The sequence below is a fragment of the Mercenaria mercenaria genome, chromosome 14, assembly GCF_021730395.1.
Source record: "Mercenaria mercenaria strain notata chromosome 14, MADL_Memer_1, whole genome shotgun sequence".
NCBI lineage: Eukaryota > Metazoa > Mollusca > Bivalvia > Venerida > Veneridae > Mercenaria > Mercenaria mercenaria.
The window spans coordinates 46095119-46119478 of NC_069374.1; the positions used below are offsets into that span (position 1 = coordinate 46095119).

At 36.5% G+C, this 24360-nt stretch overlaps 1 protein-coding gene across 3 annotated transcripts; it reads left to right on the top strand.

Annotated features, from left to right (window-relative positions):
• The first annotated feature begins 147 nt into the window (after positions 1–147).
• Positions 148–22971, top strand: LOC123527462 (uncharacterized). 3 transcript variants are annotated; one of them, XM_045306928.2, is made up of 3 exons: positions 148–188; positions 18137–18212; positions 22134–22971. In XM_045306928.2, the coding sequence occupies exons 1-3, from the start codon at positions 174–176 to the stop codon at positions 22793–22795; spliced, it is 753 nt and encodes a 250-aa protein (XP_045162863.2). In that variant the 5' UTR covers positions 148–173; the 3' UTR covers positions 22796–22971. The 3 variants fall into 3 exon arrangements, with proteins under 3 accessions (XP_045162863.2, XP_045162861.2, XP_045162862.2); XM_045306926.2 differs by lacking the exon at positions 148–188 and adding an exon at positions 2308–2328; XM_045306927.2 differs by lacking the exon at positions 148–188 and adding an exon at positions 3678–3716.
• Positions 22972–24360: the final 1389 nt, after the last annotated feature.

Consider the following 24360-nt stretch of genomic DNA (forward strand, 5'->3'; position numbering starts at 1 on the left):
GTTTAATCTCGTAAATTTTCTTTTAAACACACATAAGTGGTATAAATATTTTTCAAACGACTATAAAAGCCTTTTTAAATATGAAAACCGAAATCAAATATTCAATAACTTTACATTCATTTTATGAAGTATACAAAAATATTTAATTTCATTTTGCATTTGCAGTTATAAAAATGTCGGCTTCTTTGGTGTGTCAAATTTTTTTATTGTATTTGTTCGAAAAGTAACCATGATTAAAAGAACTTATGTTTTCAACTAAGGCATACTTTTAAAAATTTAGTAGATTTTCTGATTTCAGGTTTTATAGTTTGTAAAAAATTGATGTAGGATTTTTTTTAGTATATTTCACATGATTTCGCGACCTGGTTTAGTAAGGTCAACTTTGCTGTCTTGCCAGTTTTGGGAGAAAGTTGCCAAAAACAGTAAAATATGTCAGTCTGACTAAACTTGGCATTATCCTTTTGTTTGTACCACAGGACAAATATATGTTGGCTCAATTTTCACTAGTTCAATAACATTAAACTTGCACAGGGCGCCTTTTAATATTTGGATGTTCAACATGTCCCTGTGTCAAGTTTAATCGAATGACAGCCGTTTGCATAGCACGGATTTCTACCTTATTTTATTGAAGTGTAATGTAGGAAAACTCAAAAACGTGATATATTGGTTTACTGTAACTAAAACTGCACCTCCTATCACTTCCCTGACGCATTACACAGATTCTTCTAGCGTAATTTAATGAAATATCATGAACAATACAACACTGAATAAATATATAGAATCAATTATACATGCTTAAACGGAAAAATGTTTAGCCTACGGCACTAGTGAAAATTCTGCGGCCATTATTTAACACATGGGTACCGCCGAATACACGTAGACTAGCCTTACAGACTGCTTTGATATGACCTAATATGAAATTAGGTGCTACCTAAAAGGCAGAGCTCCCTTGAAGTTGAAAAATCACCAGTGCCCTTAAAAATTAAAGGGGTGGTGTTGGAATTATCTGGAATTACGGATTTGTTTAGAAAGTTTATGTTCTATTAGATCTATCAAAATTATAAGTATTTATGATAATTCATGATTTCTGAATGCATGTTTTAGACTGCATCAAGATTAATTCTTGACATGTGAAAACTCGAAAGATATTCTATATATAATCAAAAGAAAGTTCGATACAGATTAAAATCGGCACCAAGATAAAGAAAAAGAACGTATTTGAATAATTTCTGTTATTCTTATTAAAACGTACTGCATCAAAAATTTTACATAAATTATTATCATACTGGAAACCAGTCACAAATGATAACTCCTTCAAACTGAAAAGCTTGAACCTTGAAAATTTCAAACCTAACAGAACTCATTAGGCCAATAGCCAAAGGAATTCTGTCTCTTTGCGTGTGAATGTTTGGCAATGAGGACTTAATGTAAAAAGTTAATGTTCCAATTCCAAAGTTAATAGAAATTAGAATTTACGTAATCCTGGAAATGACTATTGTAATTCTTTTAAATGTCATTATTGTCAAATTTGGTTCTTTTTGGAAGGAAGAATGTGTCCAACTTTCAGTCAAAAATACTGCTATAATAGACGCCTGGTATGGGAAAATTACGATCATTTACATGACTGTACAAAGCTTGTTTTAAACCCAAAAGACTAGCAATTTTCTAAGTTAACAATCTATGGGTTTTTATGCCCCCGGCATCTACTGATGCGGGAGGCATATAGTGATCGTCCGTCCGTACGAGGTTAACCAAATGGGACCGTTTCGTCTAGCATCAATGCCCCTTACTAGAACGACTTGATACTAATGCAGATGTAACCTGTGACCATTCCTCATCTTCAGACATCACCTGACCTCAGTTTGACCTTGACCTCATTTTGGACTTAGGTTGCTTTATATGGGCCATCTCTTGGTTAACCAAATGGGACCGTTTCGTCTAGCATCAATACCGCTTACAAGAATGAATTGATACTAATACAGATGTAACCTGTGGCCATTCCTCATCTTCAAACATCACCTGACCTCAGTTTGACCTTGACCTCATTTTGGACTTAGGTTGCTTTATATGGGCCATCTCTTGGTTAACCAAATGGGACCGTTTCGTCTAGCATTAATACGGCTTACAAGAATGAATTGATACTAATACAGATGTAACCTGTGACCATTCCTCATTTTCAAACATCACCTGACCTCAGTTTGACCTTGACCTCGTTTTTGACTTAGGTTGCTTTGTATCGACAAGGATGCCACCGGGGGCATCAAGCGTTTATTGAACGAAGCTCCTTGTTTATGGTTAATGTTTTGGCACCAGAGAATAGGGATGGCAGTAAGAACCTTTTTGATGTTTATTGATAATTCATCGCCAATAGTTTTAGTTTTTTTTATAAGCTCTGGTCAGTGATTTTAAAGCTAACAGATGAAATATATGTGAACGGGGAGAAGAGCATTATTTGCTTTTCACAGTTCAATGCCTGTATATTTTGATCCTAAAGCTTTTTTTTTTTTTTTTTTTTAAAGTTATGTCTACTGACTACTGCACAGGCACTACTTTGGAACCCGATTTCAAAACTATAAACACTGGTTAAATTTCACATGAATGACTTTAGTTATACAATATTTTAAAAACTCATAATAATACAAAAAAACCTGAAATAAAAAAGGAATTAAAATTAAAAAAAAATTCTGGTCCCAGTGAGGTTCGAACTCCTGACCACTGGATTTCAACGCGAACTCGCTAACCACTACACCACTGTGGAGTTATGACGTCATCTGGACAAACATAAGTATATATAATAAAGTTCAGTAATGGCAGCGCGACGAAAGTCGTTTCAAAATGAAAATATTGTATTTTATTTCTTTTTTCTTCGTAGAAAATGTATTTAGCACTAATTTCTTATTATCAAATGCTCATTTACATTTTTATTCAATATTCAAAGCAGTAAGCGAGACGCTTTTGTCAACCGTAAACAGTAAGCGTCTACTGACATCTTTACCGATTAATTACTATGTGCATAGTGAACATGAAAAAATCCAAACAACACCGATTCCAAAAAGTACCACGAATTTTCAACTCGATAGTATACACAGTTAGATCTCTCTATTCATTTTCTTTTTCATACGTCTAACTGTAATGCAACGCTGTAGCGGCGCCGGTAGCTCTGCTAATAATTTATTGAAATAACTTTTAATCAAATTAAAACCAATAAACGCTGATTACACCCAGTGATTATAAACATATGCATACTACATAGACAATACGTTAGTAACTGGCCGCATTTTTTTTTTCAAAGCCGATCGTGAGACTATTTTTTCGTCTAAAATCATTCTTTATAATAAAGAAGATTTGACAGTTTCATGTTGTGTTGTGAAAGTGCATGGATGTAAATTTCACTTTGAGAGTGCGGACAGATCTTCAATATTTTCAGTAAGACAGTATGTTCAATTGGTGTGTAAAATAGGTTTCTTTATCCGTTGTTGGTATTTAGTTATTGCTTCTCAGTCACTTCCGCGGTGAACTTGTAAAACCTTCTGCAAGATATTTTTCGGAACGCTCTAAAGGGATATTTATAATTTCGATAAAACGTCGAACTGTATGAAATGTCAAAGTCGTAAAATATTGAAGTCCGACGTTTATTTATAGAACTAAATTTTCACCACCTTGATGTGCACGGGAACTAAACAGTATCGACAATGTTGACAAATCAAGCGAGATCGGTGAGTGATTTTTTTTCGTTTTTAGCTCACAGGTCTGTCACATAGTGACAAGGTGAGCTTTTGTGATCGCCCGTCGTCCGTGCATGCGTCCGTCCGTCCGTGCGTGCGTAAACTTTTCCTTGTGACATCTCTAGAGGTCACATTTTTCATGGGATCTTTATGAAAATGGGTCAGAATGTTCATCTTGGTAAATTCTAGGTCAAGTTCGAAACTGGGTCACGTGCCTTCAAAAACTAGGTCAGTAGGTCTAAAAATAGAAAAACCTTGTGACCTCTCTAGAGGCCATAATTTTCGATGGATCTTCATGAAAATTGGTCAGAGTGTTCACCTTGATGATATCTAGGTCAAGTTCGAAACTGGGTCACGTGCCTTCAAAAACTAGGTCAGTAGGTCTAAAAATAGAAAAACCTTGTGACCTCTCTAGAGGCCATATATTTCACAAGATCTTCATGAATATTGGTCATAACGTTCATCTTGATGATATCTAGGTCAAGTTCGAAACTGGGTCACGTGCCATCAAAAACTAGGTCAGTAGGTCAAATAATAGAAAAACCTTGTGACCTCTCTAAAGGCCATATTTTTCATGGGATCTGTATGAAAGTTAGTCTGAATGTTCACCTTGATGATATCTAGGTCAAGTTCGAAACTGGGTCAAGTGCGGTCAAAAACTAGGTCAGTAGGTCTAAAAATAGCAAAACCTTGTGACCTCTCTAAAGGCCATATTTTTCATGGGATCTGTATGAAAGTTGGTCTGAATGTTCATCTTGATGATATCTAGGTCAAGTTCGAAACTGGATCACGTGCGGTCAAAAACTAGGTCAGTAGGTCTAAAAATAGAAAAACCTTGTGACCTCTCTAGAGGCCATATATTTCATGAAATCTTCATGAAAATTGGTCAGAATGTTCATCTTGATGATAATTTAGTCAAGTTCGAAAGTGGGTCACGTGCCTTCAAAAACTAGGTCAGTAGGTCAAATAATAGAAAAACCTTGTGACCTCTCTAGAGGCCATATTTTCCATGGGATCTGTATGAAAGTTGGTCTGAATGTTCATCTTGATGATATCTAGGTCAAGTTCGAAAGTGGGTCACGTGCCATCAAAAACTAGGTCAGTAGGTCAAATAATAGAAAAACCTTGTGACCTCTCTAAAGGCCATATTTTTCAACTGATCTTCATAAAAGTTGGTCTGAATGTTCATCTTGATGATATTAGGTCAGATTCGAAATAGGGTCATGTGCGGTCAAAAACTAGGTCAGTAGGTCTAAAAATAGAAAAACCTTGTGACCTCTCTAGAGGCCATACTTGTGAATGGATCTCCATAAAAATTGGTCAGAATGTTCATCTTGATGATATCTAGGTCAAGTTCGAAAGTGGGTCACGTGCCATCAAAAAGTAGGTCAGTAGGTCAAATAATGAAAACGTTGTGACCTCTCTAGAGGCCATATTTTTCATGGGATCTGTATGAAAGTTGGTCTGAATGTTTATCTTGATGATATCTAGGTCAAGTTTGAAACTGGGTCAACTGCGATCAAAAACTAGGTCAGTAGGTCTTGAAATAGAAAACCTTGTGACCACTCTAGAGGCCATACCCTTGAATGGATCTTCATGAAAATTGGTCAGAATGTTCACCTTGATGATATCTAGGTCAAGTTTGAAACTGGGTCATGTGCCTTAAAAAACTAGGTCAATAGGTCAAATAATAGAAAAACCTTGTGACCTCTCTAGAGACCATATTTTTCAATGGATCTTCATGAACATTGGTCAGAATTTTTATCTTGATAATATCTAGGTAAAGTTCAAAACTGGGTCACATGAGCTCAAAAACTAGGTCACTATGTCAAATAATAGAAAAAACGACATCATACTCAAAACTGGATCATGTGGGAAGAGGTGAGCGATTCAGGACCATCATGGTCCTCTTGTTGTCATTTTGTTACTGCATGTAGATTTGTTTCAAAAATGTAGATTTTTTTCAAAAATCGGGGAATGTGGCGGGGTGTAGATGAATCTTATGAACAAATCCATGCTAAATTTAGTGGCAATTGATCAATTTTCTAGAAATGCAAGGACAAATAAGTTCGGAATGAAACGTGATTTTTTCACATCAGTGACTATTTAGACTCATTTCTTTCCACTGACCCAAACCATATCGTCTCTGCCGTCGTAAAACATATTTATAAATGATATTTGATCTGCAAAAACATAAAATATGTCCAGAAAATTCCAAATTTGAACGTTATGCCTATTTTGAAAATGTGCCGCAGCCTGTTCGAGGTGCCGCAGGCACTTCTGAAAGTATTGGGGGCATAAATTTGGCCCAAAACTAACCAAGTCTCAAATAACTCGCATTCGTGCGATCATATATCATATTCACAAACATTTTCAATACATGCGATGAGTTATCAGATCAAAAAGTTCAGCAATTTATACCTGTTAATGTAGTGTTGACCAGCACCTTCAGTAAATTCATTTAAATCGCATTTAGATAAGCATTTGGTGGGTCTTTCCATATAATTTAAGGCTAGTTGCTATTAATGATGTTGTGACATTGTGATGACTATAAGTTTATAAGAATATAACCTGTGTGAAGAATGCATCATGTATACGGAAAGAGCTACTGACGAAGAATTTGAGGGAACACAAAGAAAAGGGCCGTCAGAAATGATATATTTATATGGATTTATTCACATGTGGCCTCTACAACAGTATGAACAGCAATCGGTTTATATTCGCAAGTAATCTTAAACTCTGCACCATTGCTTCAGTCAGTTGAAACAAACTGTATTTCCCAAACATTATGCTTGTTATGATTGTCATTAGAAAAACAAAGATAATGAACATGAATTTCAGAAATGCAGACATCTTTTCTCAAAATAAATTATGAATAACAAGAGACAATAATAAGTTGACAGGTGTAACCCATGTCGTCTTGGCGTGCTATCTTAATTCTTATTGATAAACTTATTGTCAAAACATTTATAACAAGAGCCACAAGACAGCAAAACCTCGCCTATTTGAATTCTGGAATATAACCTTTAATGTTAAAATATCTATAAAGTTAATGCTATAACATAGGTTTATAAACCTTGAGAAATGTTGTAGGTTTCAATTTAATATTTGCATTAGTTTTAATAGTTACTTGTTTGCAAAACACAAACAACAAAGAAGTGTTCGCTTTATGTCGTACAGAGGACAGACATAATATCAAACCGGGCTATCCAGATCACACGACTGGTACACTGAATTGCGCCATGATGTTTCGATCGGGCTATTTAACACAGCCCTTTTTTTACGTCAAATTCGGCCCCATTCCCCAGGCAAAATAATATCCTTTTATCCCTTACTCAATCTGTGTTTTTTGTTTTTTTTTTTATATATATAAAAACATTCCCCAATTTGGTATTTTACGATGCAAATTTCCCCTTCTGAAAGGACCCGCAACCCTTCCCCAAAACCATAAAAAAGGGGCTGTAACATGTCCCGAAAATGTACCGAATTCATGCACGTGCAACTAGCCGGACTGAAACGAATGAAAATTGATATTATTGGGGTACAGGGCAAAAAAGGAGCACATAATCAAGCCCATCTAGAAATACACTTATGTTTTATTAGCTCACCTGTCACATAGTGACAAGGTGAGCTTTTGTGATCACCCTTCGTCCGTCCTGTGTCCGTCCGTCCGTCAACAATTTCTTGTCTGCACGATAGTGGTTTCATTTACGATTTTATTTTAACCAAACTTGCACACAACTTGTATCACCATAAGATCTCGGTTCCTTTCTTGATCTGGCCAGATCCCATTATGGGTTCCAGAGTTATGGCCCCTAAAAGGGCCAAAATCAGCTATTTTGACCTTGTCTGCACAATAGCAGCTTTATTTATGATTTGATTTTTATCAAACTGGCACACAACTTGTATCACCATAAGATCTTGGTTCCTTTCTTGAACTGGCCAGATCCTATTATGGGTTCCAGAGTTATGGCCCCTGAAAGGGCCAGAATTAGCTATTTTGACCTTGCCTGCACAATAGCAGCTTCATTTATGATTTGATTTTAACCAAACTTGCACACAACTTGTATCACTATAAGATCTTGGTTCCTTTCTTGAACTGGCTAGATTCCATTATGGGTTCCAGAGTTATGGCCCCTGAAAGGGCCAGAATTAGCTATTTTGACCTTGTCTGCACAATAGCAGCTTCATTTATGATTTGAATTTAATCAAACTTGCACAAAACTTGTGTTGCCATTAGATTTCAGTTCCTTTGTTGAACCGGCCAGATCCCTTAATGGGTTCCAGAGTTACAGCCCCTGAAAGGGCCAAAATTAGCTATTTTGACCTTGTCTGCACAATAGCAACTTCATTTATGATTTGATTTTAACCAAACTTGCACACAACTTGTATCACCACAAGGTCTTGGTTCCTTTCTTGAACTGGCCAGATTCCATCATGGGTTCCAGAGTTATGGCCCCTTGAAGGTCAAAAATTGGCTAGATCCAATCGTAGGTTCCAGAGTTATTTTATATCTGATTACCTACCCTGATTGTAGTCAAAATGGATTTATATCAGTAAGTACTTATAGGACTTATTTGAAATTTCATTATTATCATTAGTTGGACTGAGTCAATCAGGGTAGATAACTATGGACTGATTTTATGTCAAATTACCTCCCTTTATTTCAAATTAAAATGGGTATATCTCCGTAACTAATGAAGATACTGATCTGAAATTTCATTTATGTCAACAGATTTATTTGGCAGATCCTTCTTTTGTTCACTTACACTATTTTTCTTTTGAATTACTTCCCTTTTACGTTGATATAAATAGCTTATTTTTAGTAACTTTTTTATTATTGGCTGTAGGGAAAAACCGAGACCACTTTTCTGTGGTACAACATGGATGGTACCTCCAATTTTTAGGTGTATTTTGACATATCTGTACCTTGTAAGAATTTTTTTTTTTCTTTTTGGTTAAATTTCTTTCCTTTGTTGTTCCTGTCCTTTGGACTTAGATATTTTTTCTGAGGACCTTCTTGTCCTCAAGTGCATTGATAACAGGTGAGCGATATAGGGCCATCATGGCCCTCTTGTTTTGTATGAATACAGCTACCTTTTCAACAAAATTGCTTGGTGGGCTATTTACTATTACAAACCAGTGTAAATATTGAATTGAAACTTACCACAAGATAGCACACCAAGACAACATGGTTTATACCTGTCAACTTATTATTGTCTCTTGTTATTTATAACTTATTTTGAGAAAAGATGTCTGCATTTTTAGCTCAACTATTCAAAGAATAGTCTAGCTGTTCTACTCACCCTGGCGTCGGCATCGGCTTCACACCTTGGTTAAGTTTTTGCATGCAAGTACATACAGCCATCATTTAAAGGCACATAGCTTTTAAACTTATTTATACTTTTTCTAGGTCAATTACCAACCTCAATGGGTCAAGTTCCATAACTCTGACATGTATTTTGAGCAAATTATGCCCCCTTTTGGACTTAGAAAATTCTGGTTAAGGTTTTACATGTAAGTTACTGTCTCCAAAACTAATGCATATATTGAATTAAAACTTTACATGTGTCATTGGGTTTATAAAACTAGTTGATAGCAGCTAGTCCCATAACTCTGACCTTCATTTTGGCCAAATTATGCCCCCTTTTGGACTTAGAAAATTCTGGTTAAAGTTTTGTGTGCAAGTACATACAGCTATTACTAAAAGGCATATAGATTTGAAACTTATTTATTCTTTTTCTAGGTCAATTACCAACCTCACTGGGTCAAGTCCCATAATTCTGACATGTATTTTAAGCAAATTATGCCCCCTTTTGGACTTAGAAAATTCTGGTTAAAGTTTTACATGCAAGTTACTATCTCCAAAACTAATGCAGATATTAAATTGAAACTCCACATTGTGTCTTCAGGGTTATAAAACTAGTTGATAGCAGCAAGTCTCATAACTCTGATATGCATTTTGGTCAAATTATGTCCCCTTTTGAACTTAAAACTCTTTTGATATTTAACATTTTGGGTAATATTTTCCTGCTTTTGGGACAATATTTCGAATAGTCGAGCTTGGCTGTCTTACGGACAGCTCTTGTTGAAATTCATGTTCATTATCTTTTTTTTTTTCTAATGACAATCATAACAAGCGTAATTTTGGGAAATACAGTTTGTTTCAACTGACTGAAGCAATGGTGTAGAGTTTAAGATTACTCGCGAATATAAATCGATTGCTGTTCATACTGTTGTAGAGGCCACATGTGAATAAATCCATATAAACGTATTGTTTCTGACAGCCCTTTTCTTTGTGTTCTCCAAAATTTTTCGTCAGTAGCAACTTCCGTATACATGATGCATTCTGCACACACGTTATATTCTTATAAAATTATCGTCATCACAATGTCACAACATCATTTATAGCAACTAGGCTTAAATTTTATGGAAAGACCGACCCAATGTTTATCTAAACGCGATTTAAATGCATTTACTGAGGGTGCTGGTCAACACTACATTAACAGGTATAAACTGCTAAAGTTTTTGATTTGATAACTCAACGCATGTATTGAAAATGTTTGTGAATATGATCGCACGAATGCGAGTTATTCGAGATTTGGTTAGTTTTGGGCCAAATTTATGCCCCAATACTTTCAGAAGTGCCTGCAGCACCTCGAAGGGACTGCCGCACCGTCGAAATGCCTGCGGCACATTTTCAAAATAGGCATAACGTTCAAATTCGGAATTTTCTCGACACATTTTATGTTTTTGCAGATCACATATCATTAATAAATATGATTTACGATGGCAGAGACGATATGGTTTGGGTCAGTGGAAAGAAATGAGTCTAAACAGTCGCTGATGTGAAAAAAATCACGTTTCATTCCGAACTTATTTGTCCTTGCATTTCTAGAAAATTGATTATTTCCCATAAACTTTAGCATGGATATTTTCATGAGGTACTTCTACACCCCACTACATTCCCTGATTTTTGAAAAAAATTCTACATGCAGTAATAAAATGACAAAAACAAAAAAAAATCACTCACCGATCTCGCTTGATTTGTCAACCTTGTCGAAATGCCTGCGGTACCGGAAGTGAAAGTGCCTTTATTCATCATTGGCACAGGCGGTGCCGCAGGCACTGTTTAGTACCCGTGATGTTGGGTTTATTCCTTTAAAACTTAGACTGACAGTACATGTTACAAATACATGAATTAGACTAGTATCAGCGAGATCAGGGTTTCCGCTGCAATTTGACAAGTATGCCAACGGCGAAAAAAAAAAAAAAAAAAGTGGGAGAAAAATATTTTGCCATAAACGTATTTTTTTAAATGTGTATTTCTTTGTCTAAAGTACTCTCTATATAGCCTAAAAATCAATATTATCCGTGGCCGTTTCTATTCATAAAACACAATACACAACGTGTCGCCAACCGAGGGATTAGCGATTTGACATCAATGACATAATAATGCTGCCACGTGTCTCTCGATCTTTGACCTTAATTTAAACATACGATAAACCAACGACAGCTTTGGATGTAGAACGCGTGACATATTTTATCGGCAAAATTATTTAGCTCTGCCTTTACATGTCATCGTTGATTGAAGTAATTACTGATGTCGCAAAAGAGATAAAAATCATTGTCATGGACTGACGTAAAAGGCAATGACAGGTGTTAAATGAAAAACGCACATCAGTTATAAATTTTGCGGCAATGTTTTAACCAGCGGAATCACGAAAGTAGTACATCAAAGTACATTTAGCCATTTTAAAGTTATGTTTTGTAGCAGAACTTCAGAATAAACGACTGACGGGACATCCGCGATGATTTCCAATAAGTTTTACATCATGATCGTAGATTGATTTTGGCAAATTCCAATGAAAAACTGCGATAAACAAGCAGAAATCGATGGTATAACTTAACTCTGGTCATAGAAAATACATTATAAATTTTCATTTTATAAACAATGATAGTCTTGATTGCCTTTTTTTCGTTTGTCACACATTTTCGCGACCCCAATTTCCGATTAAATGTATTTTTAATTTTTGCTGAGAAGTACCCTACTATTTTGGCAAAGGAATAATAATAATAGTTTCTCAAAATTTAGACCAAGAAACACATCAGAGGCTACCATTCCATATCTGTATTTTATAATTTTCCAGGGGGAAAGCCCCCTACCCCCCACTTTGATAAAGAGGGTACTGACCCTCCTTTACCTCAAAATTTTGGACCTAAAATACACCAGAGGCCACCATTTCATTCCTGTATACAAAAATTTCCCAGGGGGAAAGCCCCCTGACCCCCCCCCCACCCACTCCTCATCAAAAGGGTACTAAACCCTCCATTACCTCATAATTTTGGACCAAAAATGCACCAGAGGCCACCATTTCATGCGTGTATTTCAAAATCTTCCCTTTGCAAGGCATTATTATTACAGTTTCTTTCTTAGTAGCTCTCTCAATATATGAGCCGCGCCATGGGAAAATCAACATAGTGGGTGTGCGACCAGCATGGATCCAGACCAGCCTGCGCATCCGCGCAGTCTGGTCAGGATCCATGCTGTTCGCTAACAGTTTCTCCAATTCCAATAGGCTTTAAAAGCGAACAGCATGGAGCCTGACCAGACTGCGCGGATGCGCAGGCTGGTCTGGATCCATGCTGGTCGCACACCCACTATGTTGGTTTTCCCATGGCACGGCTCATATATATCTTTGTACCGGTACATATAAGTTCAGAGCTACAGACAAGCTTGAAATCACTTAAAGTCTGGAAAAAAAATTGATAAAGTGTGCATTATGCCCTTTACAATATAGTCTGGTCTTTCGTACCAGTACAACAAACAGAAGAAATATATATAGAAACCTCCTTTTTTCTATGCGCGAAATTGATAACTTCATGAGTCACATAATCATTACGTTTCTATTTTTTGACCTTGCGTCTGGTAAACATTGAAGGAATAAAACGATACCAGTCTAAAATGAAAAGGTTCTTTTTTACCAATGTCTGCTAACATTGACGGAATAAAATGTAAAGTAGTCAAATTCTATCTTGGAAAGTGGGCCAGACTTTAGAAAATCCAATTCAGTTTAACCAGTTCCCAATTCCGACCAAGGTGTTTAGGTAATATTAAGTTTAATTTCCACCAATAACAGTTGGAAATTTCTGTTTGAATACAATGTATATTTATAGCCTAGTACAATAAATAGGTGTTTTCAGCTGGTGAAGAAAGACACTTTTTGTTGACTGCAGTCAAAATGAACATTTTTTGAACATTTTTTTGCTGAGAAATGAAGTCAGGGATGATTTTTGCCACATGAAGGCAAAGAAACGTCAATTTTATTTCTTCATATTTCTTCTTTTTTTTTCATTTGGCTTGACTGATAGCAGTTTAATTAAGCTCTTTTATCAAATTTACTGTACTTGAAACTGCAGTCAAGAAATTTGAACATTGTTCAGATTATTTTTGTTTTAATAAATATACGTCTGTGGCAACTGCCAAACTGTACCTGTGAAAATCAAAGATATGAAACACAAGGCAAGTTGCTAACTTGAGTCATTACTGTATGTTCTTGAACGTAAAATTTTACTAAAAAATACCACTTCTTTAACAATGCCCACTTTGCCTAGTAGGATGTTTAATTTATGGCTGTTTTGGAAAAACAGGACATAATTATTATGTTTTCTGTTTTCACCATTTGCAGGTGAGTTGATGAAATCGGTATCCACTCAGTAATTAGAGTATTTCAATTAGAACCAAACCAGACTTATTCAAAGTGTTTGTTCTCTGTAAAATCTAGGTCAAGTTTGATAACCAACAAGTACAGACTAGCAGTTCCAGAGTAATGGTTTTTGAATTGGTAAAAATTGCAAGTTTTACATAATTTTGGCTTTGAATGAAAATTTGACCAATGTCTTGTCAACCATCATAGTTTTCGTATTTAGGCAAGACTATATAACTAGGACAAAGATTTTTGTTCAGTTATGGCCCTTTTTAGCTCACCTGAGCACTTCGTAGTGTAGTGTCCGTCGTCCGTCCGGCGTCAACAATTTGACTGTTAACACTCTAGAGGTCACATTTTTGGCCCAATCTTAAAGAAACTTGGTCAGAATGTGACCCTTAATAAAATCTTGGACGAGTTCGATATTGGGTCATCTGGGGTCAAAAACTAGATCACCAGGTCAAATCAGAGGAGAAGCTTGTTAACACTCTAGAGGTCACAATTTTGGCCTAATCTTAATGAAACTTGGTGAGAATGCAGACATCCCAACTCTCCCGATCCGATCGGGTTTCTCCCGATTCTGGTTGTAAAACCCGATCACCCCGATCAGAAGTCTCAAACTCCCGATTAAAAAAACTACAACAAAACAACATAAACAACAATGAAAAAACAAAAATTATGAAATAATCCACTTCTTTGCGCCTATCTGATACTGTATGTATCACTACTGATCGAGTCTGTAAACAACACCTTTCGGATATTTTCGCACCTTCTACCCGTGCTGATTATTGTTTATTACACGATTCAACAAAGCCAGGTGTTGATTAATGTGTCACTCCAGACATTAGATATCTGATTAAATTCAATCAAATTTAGATTAGAAATTATACTGGCTTTACCTTTTTAGCTCGACTATTCATAGAATAGTGAGCTATTGCACTCGCCCATGCGTCGGCGTCCGCATCCGCGTCCCGATTTTGGTTAAGGTTTTGTATGTAAGCTGGTATCTCAGTAACCACTTGTGGGAATGGATTGAAACTTCACACACTTATTCACTGTGACAAACTGACTTACATTGCTCAGGTTCCATAACTCTATTTTGCTTTTTTACAAAATTATGCCCCTTTTTCGACTTAGAAATTTTTGGTTAAGGTTTTGTATGTAAGCTGGTAACTCAGTAACCACTTGTGGGAATGGATTGAAACTTCACACACTTATTCACTGTGATGAACTGATCTACATTGCACAGGTTCCATAACTCTATTTTGCTTTTTTACAAAATTATGCCCCTTTTTCGACTTAGAAATTTTTGGTTAAGGTTTTGTATGTAAGCTGGTATCTCAGTACTTACTAATGGGAATGGATTGAAACTTCACATACTTGTTCACTATCATGATCTGACATGCACTAAGCAAGTCCAATAACTCTACTCTCTTTTTTTTTTCAAAATTATGCCCCTTTTTCGACTTAGCAGTTTTTGGTTAAATTTTTGTATGTAATCTGATATCTCAGTATCCACTAATTGGAATGGATTGAAACTTCACACACTTGTTCACTGTCATGATCTAACATGCACTGTGAAGGTCCCATAACTCTACTTGGCATTTTTACAAAATTATGCCCCTTTGACTTAGCAGTTTTTATGCCCCCGAAGGGAGGCATATAGTTTTTGAACCATCTGTCCGTCTGTCGGTCTGTCAGTCTGTCGGTCTGTAAGTCTGTCCGCAATTTTCGTGTCCAGTCCATATCTTTGTCATCGATGGATGGATTTTCAAATAACTTGGCATGAATGTGTACCACAGTAAGACGACGTGTCGCGCGCAAGACCCAGGGCCGTAGCTCAAAGGTCAAGGTCACACTTAGACGTTAAAGGATAGTGCATTGATGGGCGTGTCCGGTCCATATCTTTGTCATCGATGGATGGATTTTCAAATAACTTGGCATGAATGTGTACCACAGTAAGACGACATGTCGCGCGCAAGACCCAGGGCCGTAGCTCAAAGGTCAAGGTCACACTTAGACGTTAAAGGATAGTGCATTGATGGGCGTGTCCAGTCCATATCTTTGTCATCCATGGATGGATTTTCAAATAACTTGGCATGAATGTGTACCACAGTAAGACGACGTGTCATGCGCAAGACCCAGGTCCATAGCTCAAGGTCAAGGTCACACTTAGACGTTAAAGGTCATTTTTCATGATAGTGCATTGATGGGCGTGTTCGGTCCATATCTTTGTCATTCATGCATGGATTTTTAAATAACTACGTATGAATGTGTGACACAGTAAGACAACGTGTCGCTATCAGCTCCGTAGGTCAAAGGTCCTAAACTCTAACATCGGCCATAACTATTCATTCAAAGTGCCATCGGGGGCATGTGTCATCCTATGGAGACAGCTCTTGTTTGTTAAGTTTTTGTATGTAAGCTGGTATCTCAGTATCCACAAATTGGAAAGGATTGAAACTTCACACACTTGTTCACTGTCATGATATGACATGCAGTACAGAGGTTCAATACCTCTACTTTGCATTTTACAAAATTATGCCCCTTTTTCAACTTTTGTATTCATTCAATTGACAAGGCTGTTGAATAGTCGAGCGTTGCTGTCCTCCGACAGCTCTTGTTCTATAACTTTTTGAAATCGAAAGTAGATGGTCGCCGAGTCAACCTGCTAGGTTTTAAAACATTTCTCTTAAAATCATTTTGAGAAGAGGAAATGTCATGGTAAATTTTAATATCACTTACTATCAAATGCTGAAAAAGTTGGGATGTCTGAGAATGTTACCCTCAGTAAAATCTTGGAGAGTTTGATATTAGGTCAACTGGGGTAGAAACTAGGTCATCAGGTCAAATCAAAGGAAAAGCTTGTTAACACTCTAGAGGTCACATTTTTGGCCCAGTCTTAATGAAACTTGGTCAAAATGTTACCCTTAATAAATTCTTGGACAAGTTTGATACTGGGTCATCTGGGGTCAAAAACTTAAGTCACCAGGTCAAATCAAAGGGAAAACGTGTTAACACTCTAGAGGTCATAATTTTGGCCCAATCTTAATGAAACTTGATCAGAGTTTTATCCTTAATAAAGTCTTGGACAAGTTCAATATTGGGTCATCTTGGGTCGAAAACTAAGTCACCAGGTCAAATCAAAGGAAAAGCTTGTTAACACTGTAGAGGCCACATTTATGACTGTATCTTCATGAAACTTGGTCGGAGTGTTAATATTGATGATCTCAAGGTCCAATTTGAATCTGGGTCATGTAGGATCAAAAACTAGGTCACCAGGTTAAATCAAAGGAAAAGCTAGTTTACACTGTAGAAGCAACATTTATGACCATATCTTAATGAAACTTGGTCAGAATGTTAATCTTATGATCTTTAGGTCAAGATTAAATCTGGGTCAGGTGGGGTCAAACATTAAATCACTAGGTCAAATCAAAGGCCATATTTTTTACTTTATCTTCATGAAACTTAGTCAGAGTGTTAAACTTGATGATCTTTAGGATAAATTCGAATCTGGGTCATGTCGGATAAAAAACTAGGGCACCAGGTTAAATCAAAGGAAAAGCTAGTTAACACTTTAGAGGCCACATTTATGATCATATCTTAATGAAACTTGGTCAGATTGTTAATCATGATGATCTTTAGATCAAGTTTAAATCTGGGTCAGGTGGGGTCAAAAACTAGGTCACTAGGTCATATCAAAGGAAAACCTTGTTAACACTCTAGAGGCCACATTTATGACTGTATCTTCATGAAACTTAGTCAGAATGTTAAACTTGATGATCTTTACATCAAGTTCGAATCTGGGTCATGTCTGGTTAAAAACTAGGTCATGGGGTCAAATTAAAGGAATAGCTAGTTAACACTTTAGAGGCCACATTTATGACCATATCTTAATGAAACTTGTCAGAATGTTAATCTTAATGATCTTTAGGTCAGTAGGTCAGGTGAGCAATATAGGGCCTTCATGGCCCTCTTGTTTGACTTAGAAATCTGAAAAACTCTGGTAATATTTTGACCTCATACTTACATTAAGTCTTCAAATAGTCGAGTGTGCTGTCAACAGATAGGAGTTGTTAAGGATGACCTCATTTTCCCAAAACTAGTAGAGCATTTAACCCTTATCATGCTGGACCTGATTGATTCTGCCTCACAGAGCGACCAGTCTGATCAGTGCAGTCTTATCATGATCTGCACTGTTCGCCATTCAGTCAGTATCTTTTTAGTAAGCTCCCATTTTAATAACATTTAATGGTACTATCTAAATTAAAAAATGGACAAGTTCATTAAAGAAATTTAGCAAAGTAAGGGTTAAAATTGCCGATACATTTTTCTACTCTTTTGAAACTGTTAACAGTATTGATACTCGGTTAGACTCGCTCTTAATTTTAAAATTTGCTGAATTGGTTCAAAACTTTTAACAGATGTCTGTCCCATAATGCTGATCACATTAACTTGAAATACAGGTTTACCTGGTTGACTTAAGCTTAAAAGTAGAGGAGTAGTGGTTTAGTGGTAAAGGACGTGGGTTTGAGCGCACAGGGGTTACAACCAAGCTGTCCCAAATGACACCGTTATTGGTTTTTGTAGGAAGCCAGCACATTCAAATCAGCTTGAAGCTTCCATCACACTTCAGCTAAAATAAAGTACCGTAGTTTAAACTATAAGTAAACATATACATGATCTGTTTTGTTTATTTCACAGATATCTGTGCCCTATGTGAGACCGGCAGTCCTAATTAGAAGTTTAAAACACCAGTTGTCATGTCTTTCTATCAGAGGTAAGCTTACTCTGTATTAATACTGTGTGGAGACCATTCTTCTCTTTTCCTTTTGTTCTTTATTCACAGTTTAGGATTTCACTTGGCCAGATTGGAGTTATGACCCTTGACTTAGTATAAAATGCACATATTAAAGTGTTTGTGTTGCATATGTCTTGAAAGAAAAATCACCTGGAGTCACGAATCCATGTAGGAATACTGTGAAATCATTTTTATTCGCGTAGGTCAAATTTTCGCGTATTTCGTGCTAGGACCAATGTGCGAATTTAAGACTGCGCTATTATATATTTTAATTTTATTTTTTCATTTCTTAAATTGAAAATGTGCGAATTCAAGCCCACGCGAAACAGTTCTTTTCACGTTTGCGCGAAATTTCATGCCAGTGGATTTAAACGATTTCACAGTATTATCCAGCATGTAAATTTGTGCACTTGAGTTTGTTTTTTTCACTTTGCAAGAAACTGAAACTACCAGTGTTTTTAGCCCACCATCATCATGATGGTGGGCTATCCAAATCACTCTGCGTCCGTGGTCCGTCTGTCCATCATTCCGTCTGTCCGTCCGTTAACAATTTCTCGTTTTCGCATCTCCTCAGAAACTACTGGGGGATTTTGACCAAACTTTGTCAGAATGATGTATTGGTACCCTAGTTGTGTTCCCCCTGAAAATCAGACCGGTTCAACAATTGTTTAGTGAGTTATGGCCCTTTGTTGATTTCTATAATTTACATATATTTATATAGGGAAAAACTTTAAAAATCGTTTTGTCCAAAACCACAGAGCCTAGGGCTTTGATATTTGGTATGAAGCATCATCTAGTGGTCCTCTACCAAGACGATTCAAATTATTTCCCTGGGGTCTAATATGGCCCCGCCCTGGTGGTCACATGGTTTATATAGACATATATAGGGAAAAACTTTGAAAAACCTCTTATTCAAAACAACAGGGCCTAGGGCTTTGATATTTTGTGTGTGACATCATCTAGTGGTCTTCTACTAAGATTGTTCAAATTATCCCCCTAGGGTCAAATATGGCTCCGCCCCGGGGTTCACATGGTTTACATAGACTTATATAGGGAAAAACTTTTAAAATCTTCTTGTCCAAACCACAAAACCTAGGGCTTTGGCATTTGTAATGTAGCATCATCTAGTGGTTCTCTACCAAATTTGTTCAAATTTTCCCCCTAGGGTCAAATATGGCCCAGCCCTGGGGGTCACATGGTTCATATAGACTCATATAGGGAAAAGCTTTTAAAATCTTCTTGTCAATAACCTACAACATTCAAATTTGGACCACATGTATGGGTTTGAGTGGCAAGATGAGCCTTGACATGAGTTGACCTTGATTTTGACCTAGTGACCTACTTTCACATTTCTCAAGCTACAGCCTTCAAATTTGGACCACATGCATAGTTTTGTGCACTGAAAAAAACTTTGACCTTGACATTGACCTAGTGACCTACTTTCACATTTTTTAAGGTACAGGCTTCAAATTTGGACCACATGCATAGTTTTGTGTTCCGAAATGAAATTTGACCTTGATTTTGACCTAGTGACCTACTTTCACATTTCTCAAGCTACAGCCTTCAAATTTGGACCACATGCATAGTTTTGTGTACTGAAACAAACTTTGACCTTTACATTGACCTAGTGACCTACTTTCACATTTTTGAAGGCACAGGCTTCAAATTTGGACCACATGCATAGCTCTGTGTTCCGAAATAAAATTTGACCTTGACATTGACCTAGTGACCTACTTTCACATTTCTCGAGCTACAGCCTTCAAATTTGGACCACTTGCATAGGATTGTGTACTGAAACAAACTTTGACCTTAAGATTGACCTAGTGACCTACTTTCACATTTCTGTAGCTACAGCCTTTAAATTTAGACCACATGCATAGAGTTGTGTTCTGAAGTGTAATTTAACCTTGATTTTGACTTAGTGACCATCTTTCACATTTCTGTAGCTCCAGCCTTCAAATTTGGACCACTTGCATAGTTTTGTGTACCGAAATAAACTTTGACCTTAAGATTGACGTAGTGACCTACTTTCAAATTTCTCAAACTACAGCCTTCAAACTTGATGCAAATGCATAGTTTTGTGTACAAAGAACTTTGTCCTTGAAATTGATCTAGTGACCTACTTTCATATTTCTCAAGCTACAGCTTTCGAATTTGGACCACATGCACAGTGTTGTGTACGGAAATGAAATTTGACCTTGAGCTAGCCAACAAGTCTTGAAATTTGGAACACTCAAAAATGGCACATTGGTGGGCGGCAAGATCACTCTGTGATCTCTTGTATTTGATTATAAGCCTATTTCTATACAATGATATTCAATGGAGTTTTACATTTAATTTAACAAGTCTTAAAAATATAAATGATGAAATGTTAAAACTCTCAAAGAATTAAAATCTTACACCTGCAGCTGCTATCACGTATAAATCAAAATATTTAAGACAGTGCTATAAAGTCTCTAAAATACAGTGTCTTAAGATTTTGTTTGAATATCTCAAGTGCTTTACTTTTGCGTAATGCTAATAGCAGTTCATTTCACAGTTTTGGACCAACAGTACAAAAACTTCTATCACTGAATGTTTTCCACCTGTTGTGTGGAAAAACATAACGACATTCAGAATTTTCTGACAATCTAAAACCTTGTTTGCAAGGAATAAGCAAGATCAGAGTTACGACCCTTGACTTAGTAAAAAAATATAAATTTATGTTGCATGAATGTCAAACTGTATTTGAAATAGAGTCGTAAAACATTAGGGGATTGTTTGACAGCCTATGAAGTTTTGCACCGGCTGTTCTCCATGGGATTTTACTCAGCTAGGCCCGAGTTAAGGTCTTTCACGAAGTGAAAAATACACATACTAGTAAAGTTCTTAAAAATTTGTGTTGCAAACATTTTAAAAAATGTTTCACCTTCATTCATAAATCCATGTACAGTGACAGACTTGGCGCTCAGCATTAGGGGCTAGTGCTAGGACTGGTCAGCCTGGTGTCAGTATAGTGTGACTGGGTGGGGTATCATGCCACGAGTCCACGGCATGATATACCAGTGAGGCAGCACTATAAAGTTGGGCATTGTGCTCACTGCTACAAGTAGACACCGTCGTTTATATGACTGAAAAATTGTTGGAAAAGACGTTAAACCCGAACACACACACATGCACAGTGACAGAAGTGGTGGGGATGGGGGGTGCAACCTGTGACCTATTTCTTCATTAAGTTTAGCCATATTTATTTTTGAAACAATGCACACATAACATATACAATAATTTCACTGTTAAAATACATGGATTGGAAAACAAAGTAGTAGCTTATTTAAATTTCTTTCCAAGGTTCTTTTTCTAATTCTTCTTTTGATGATAGACCTTTAAATAAATATTTCATTTCTGGACCCTTTTTGACAATAATTATTATAGAAATTAACTTTTATATTTAATTACTGTTCTTTGCTACAATCTTCTACGCAGTGATCTTCCTTACCTATAAGTAGAGATTTCTGAAGTTGAAGGGAAGCAACTCCTGGGTGCAGTTTGACTTTTCTTGAAAAGACTGCCCTAGTGAAAATAAGAAGTCATATATGGAAAGTTATTATTTTGTACTGGTAACAAGAAGTGTTTGATATTTTATATTAAAGTTATCATTTTCTCCACCCTTTTACACACACATCTATTTCCGCTGGATTGTTTTACTTACAAAAATGCATATAATTCCACTTTAGCTTTGAAAAATCATGATTAATACTTTTATCATCTACTGAATTTGTATAAGAAATGGAGTTAAATCCAAGAATATTACCCTTTTACTCATCAGAAAAGAAGAACTTGAAAGAAAAGTGTAAAAGTTACATGTATGTAGAAATCAGGCCTAAGTTTTATATTACTGAAATTGTTTATTTTTAACTTCAGGAATTCACAACCATAGCCGTGAAACGACTTCAAGTCAAGAATGTTTTGTACTTCACAGCGGCCCTTTTTCATACCACCAACCAATGAGGACCAAAGAAACTAATTCAGTCCCAAGTTCCACTAAACAAACTCTTAGCTCACAGATTACTCAGAAATACAGATTCCTCAATGGATCAGTTACAGATATAATTGCTGATAATGTTAGACCAAACCTGAAATACGACTGCCCGAAGTTAACAAACGTTCATACAGAAATTAGTACACCTTCAGTCATTAAAATAATACCAATATTGCCAATAGATGATCCAGGAACCAGTCATATTGAGAAAGATTCACCGGGAACCAGCACATTAGAAAAATTGGCCAACAAGGGTCTAATGAAAGTAAGACGGCGAAAAATGAAGAAACATCAGAGAAAGAGAATGAAGGCAAGAATATGGCCAATGTTGAGGAAACAGCGATTTCAGAAGGAAAAGAAGAAGAAGAAGATTTTGGACATGAAGTTAGAGGCGATGAGAAAAATAGGAGAGGATTATGATGCATTGGAAGAGGTTAAGAATTCCCTACGAATTGCTAAAACTAAGGGGTATTATTTTAATATCTTCAGTGAGAAGTCCAAGACTTTCGGCTTTGCTGATGTTCTTAAACAGAAAAAGCAGTGACATGAAAAAAAAAATTGAATTAGTATTTACAAAAAATTTAAAGGACTGTATGTGTATGTCTTTTGTTAGGTTTATATTACTTGGTTTATAAAAATTGATCTTTGCTATAAAAACACTACATGTATTGTTAATGGAAATCTTAAAGGTTCCTTAGAGAATAAATTTCCTGATTTGCATAGTAGTTTTGCTAAATTTTCATTTCATTTGTAAATGTTGTATATGCTTTATTCTAAGTTCTAACATGGCTCAATTTGATTTCCAGTTAAGCAAAGAAGAAAATCAAGCTCTATATATTCTGTGATAAACGGTTGACGTGCGGACCGGTAAGAGAGCATTATGACGTCATATTGCCGCATGACATTTGATACATTACTCCTCGCGTAAACAAAGTCCAGTATAAAATATATCAATGAGCATGTCAGAATGAAAACAATCGAGGCCTTCTTGTTATTTATCGTCAATTTTACCACGGTTCACCGTTCAGATGCTTCAGTATTGTGGTTCAATTTCTTCGCATCTGAACTCTAAACCATGGTAAATCAGACGATAAACAACTCGAAGGCCTTAATTATTATGCCCCCGGCATCTACTGATGCGGGAGGCATATAGTGATCGTCCTGTCCGTCCGTACGAGGTTAACCAAATGGGACCGTTTCGTCTAGCATCAATACCTCTTACTAGAATGACTTGATACTAATGCACATGTAACCTGTGACCATTCCTCATCTTCAGACATCACCTGACCTCAGTTTGACCTTGACCTTGACCTCATTTTGGACTTAGGTTGCTTTATATGGGCCATCTCTTGGTTAACCAAATGGGACAGTTTCGTCTAGCATCAATACCCCTTACTAGAATGACTTTATACTAATGCAGACATAACCTGTGACCATTCCTCATCTTTAGACATCACCTGACCTCAGTTTGACCTTGACCTTGACCTCATTTTGGACTTAGGTTGCTTTATATGAGCTATCTCTTGGTTAACCAAATGGGACCGTTTCGTCTAGCATCAATACCACTTACTAGAATGACTTTATACTAATGCAGACATAACCTGTGACCATTCCTCATCTTCAGACATCACCTGACCTCAGTTTGACCTTGACCTCATTTTGGACTTTGGTTACTTTGTATTGACAAGGATGCCGCCGGGGGCATCGAGCGTTTATTGAACGCAGCTTCTTGTTTTTAAATATAATATAGAGTTTGTTCACAATGTTCCATTCTTCTGGCTTGAAGGGGGTCAGTGACATTTTACCAACATGCATAACTTTCCAAGATGTAAATCTTTGACCATTGTAAACAAATTATTACCTTGACTATTAAAAGAATAGGTAGAGCTATTAGACTTGCCCATTTGTTGGTGTCCGCGTCAGCATCCTGATTTAGTTTAGTTTTTGTTTGTAAGCTGGTGTCTCAGTAACCACTTAAGGATTGAAGCTTCACACACTTATTTTCTGTGATGAATCAGCATACAGTGCGCAAGTTCAATAACTCTCTTTCTTATTTTACAAAATTATGCCCCTTTCACGTCTTGGCAATTTTTGGTAAAGTTTTTTGTA

What these genes read in the sequence shown, in the direction of transcription:
- LOC123527462 (XM_045306927.2), top strand. Translation starts at nt 3,693, where the DNA reads ATGTTGACAAATCAAGCGAGATCG. An exon ending in TGACAAATCAAGCGAGATCG is followed by an intron (nt 3,717 to 18,136) that starts GTGAGTGATTTT and finishes TTTATTTCACAG; the next exon opens with ATATCTGTGCCCTATGTGAG. An exon ending in GTCATGTCTTTCTATCAGAG is followed by an intron (nt 18,213 to 22,133) that starts GTAAGCTTACTC and finishes TTTTAACTTCAG; the next exon opens with GAATTCACAACCATAGCCGT.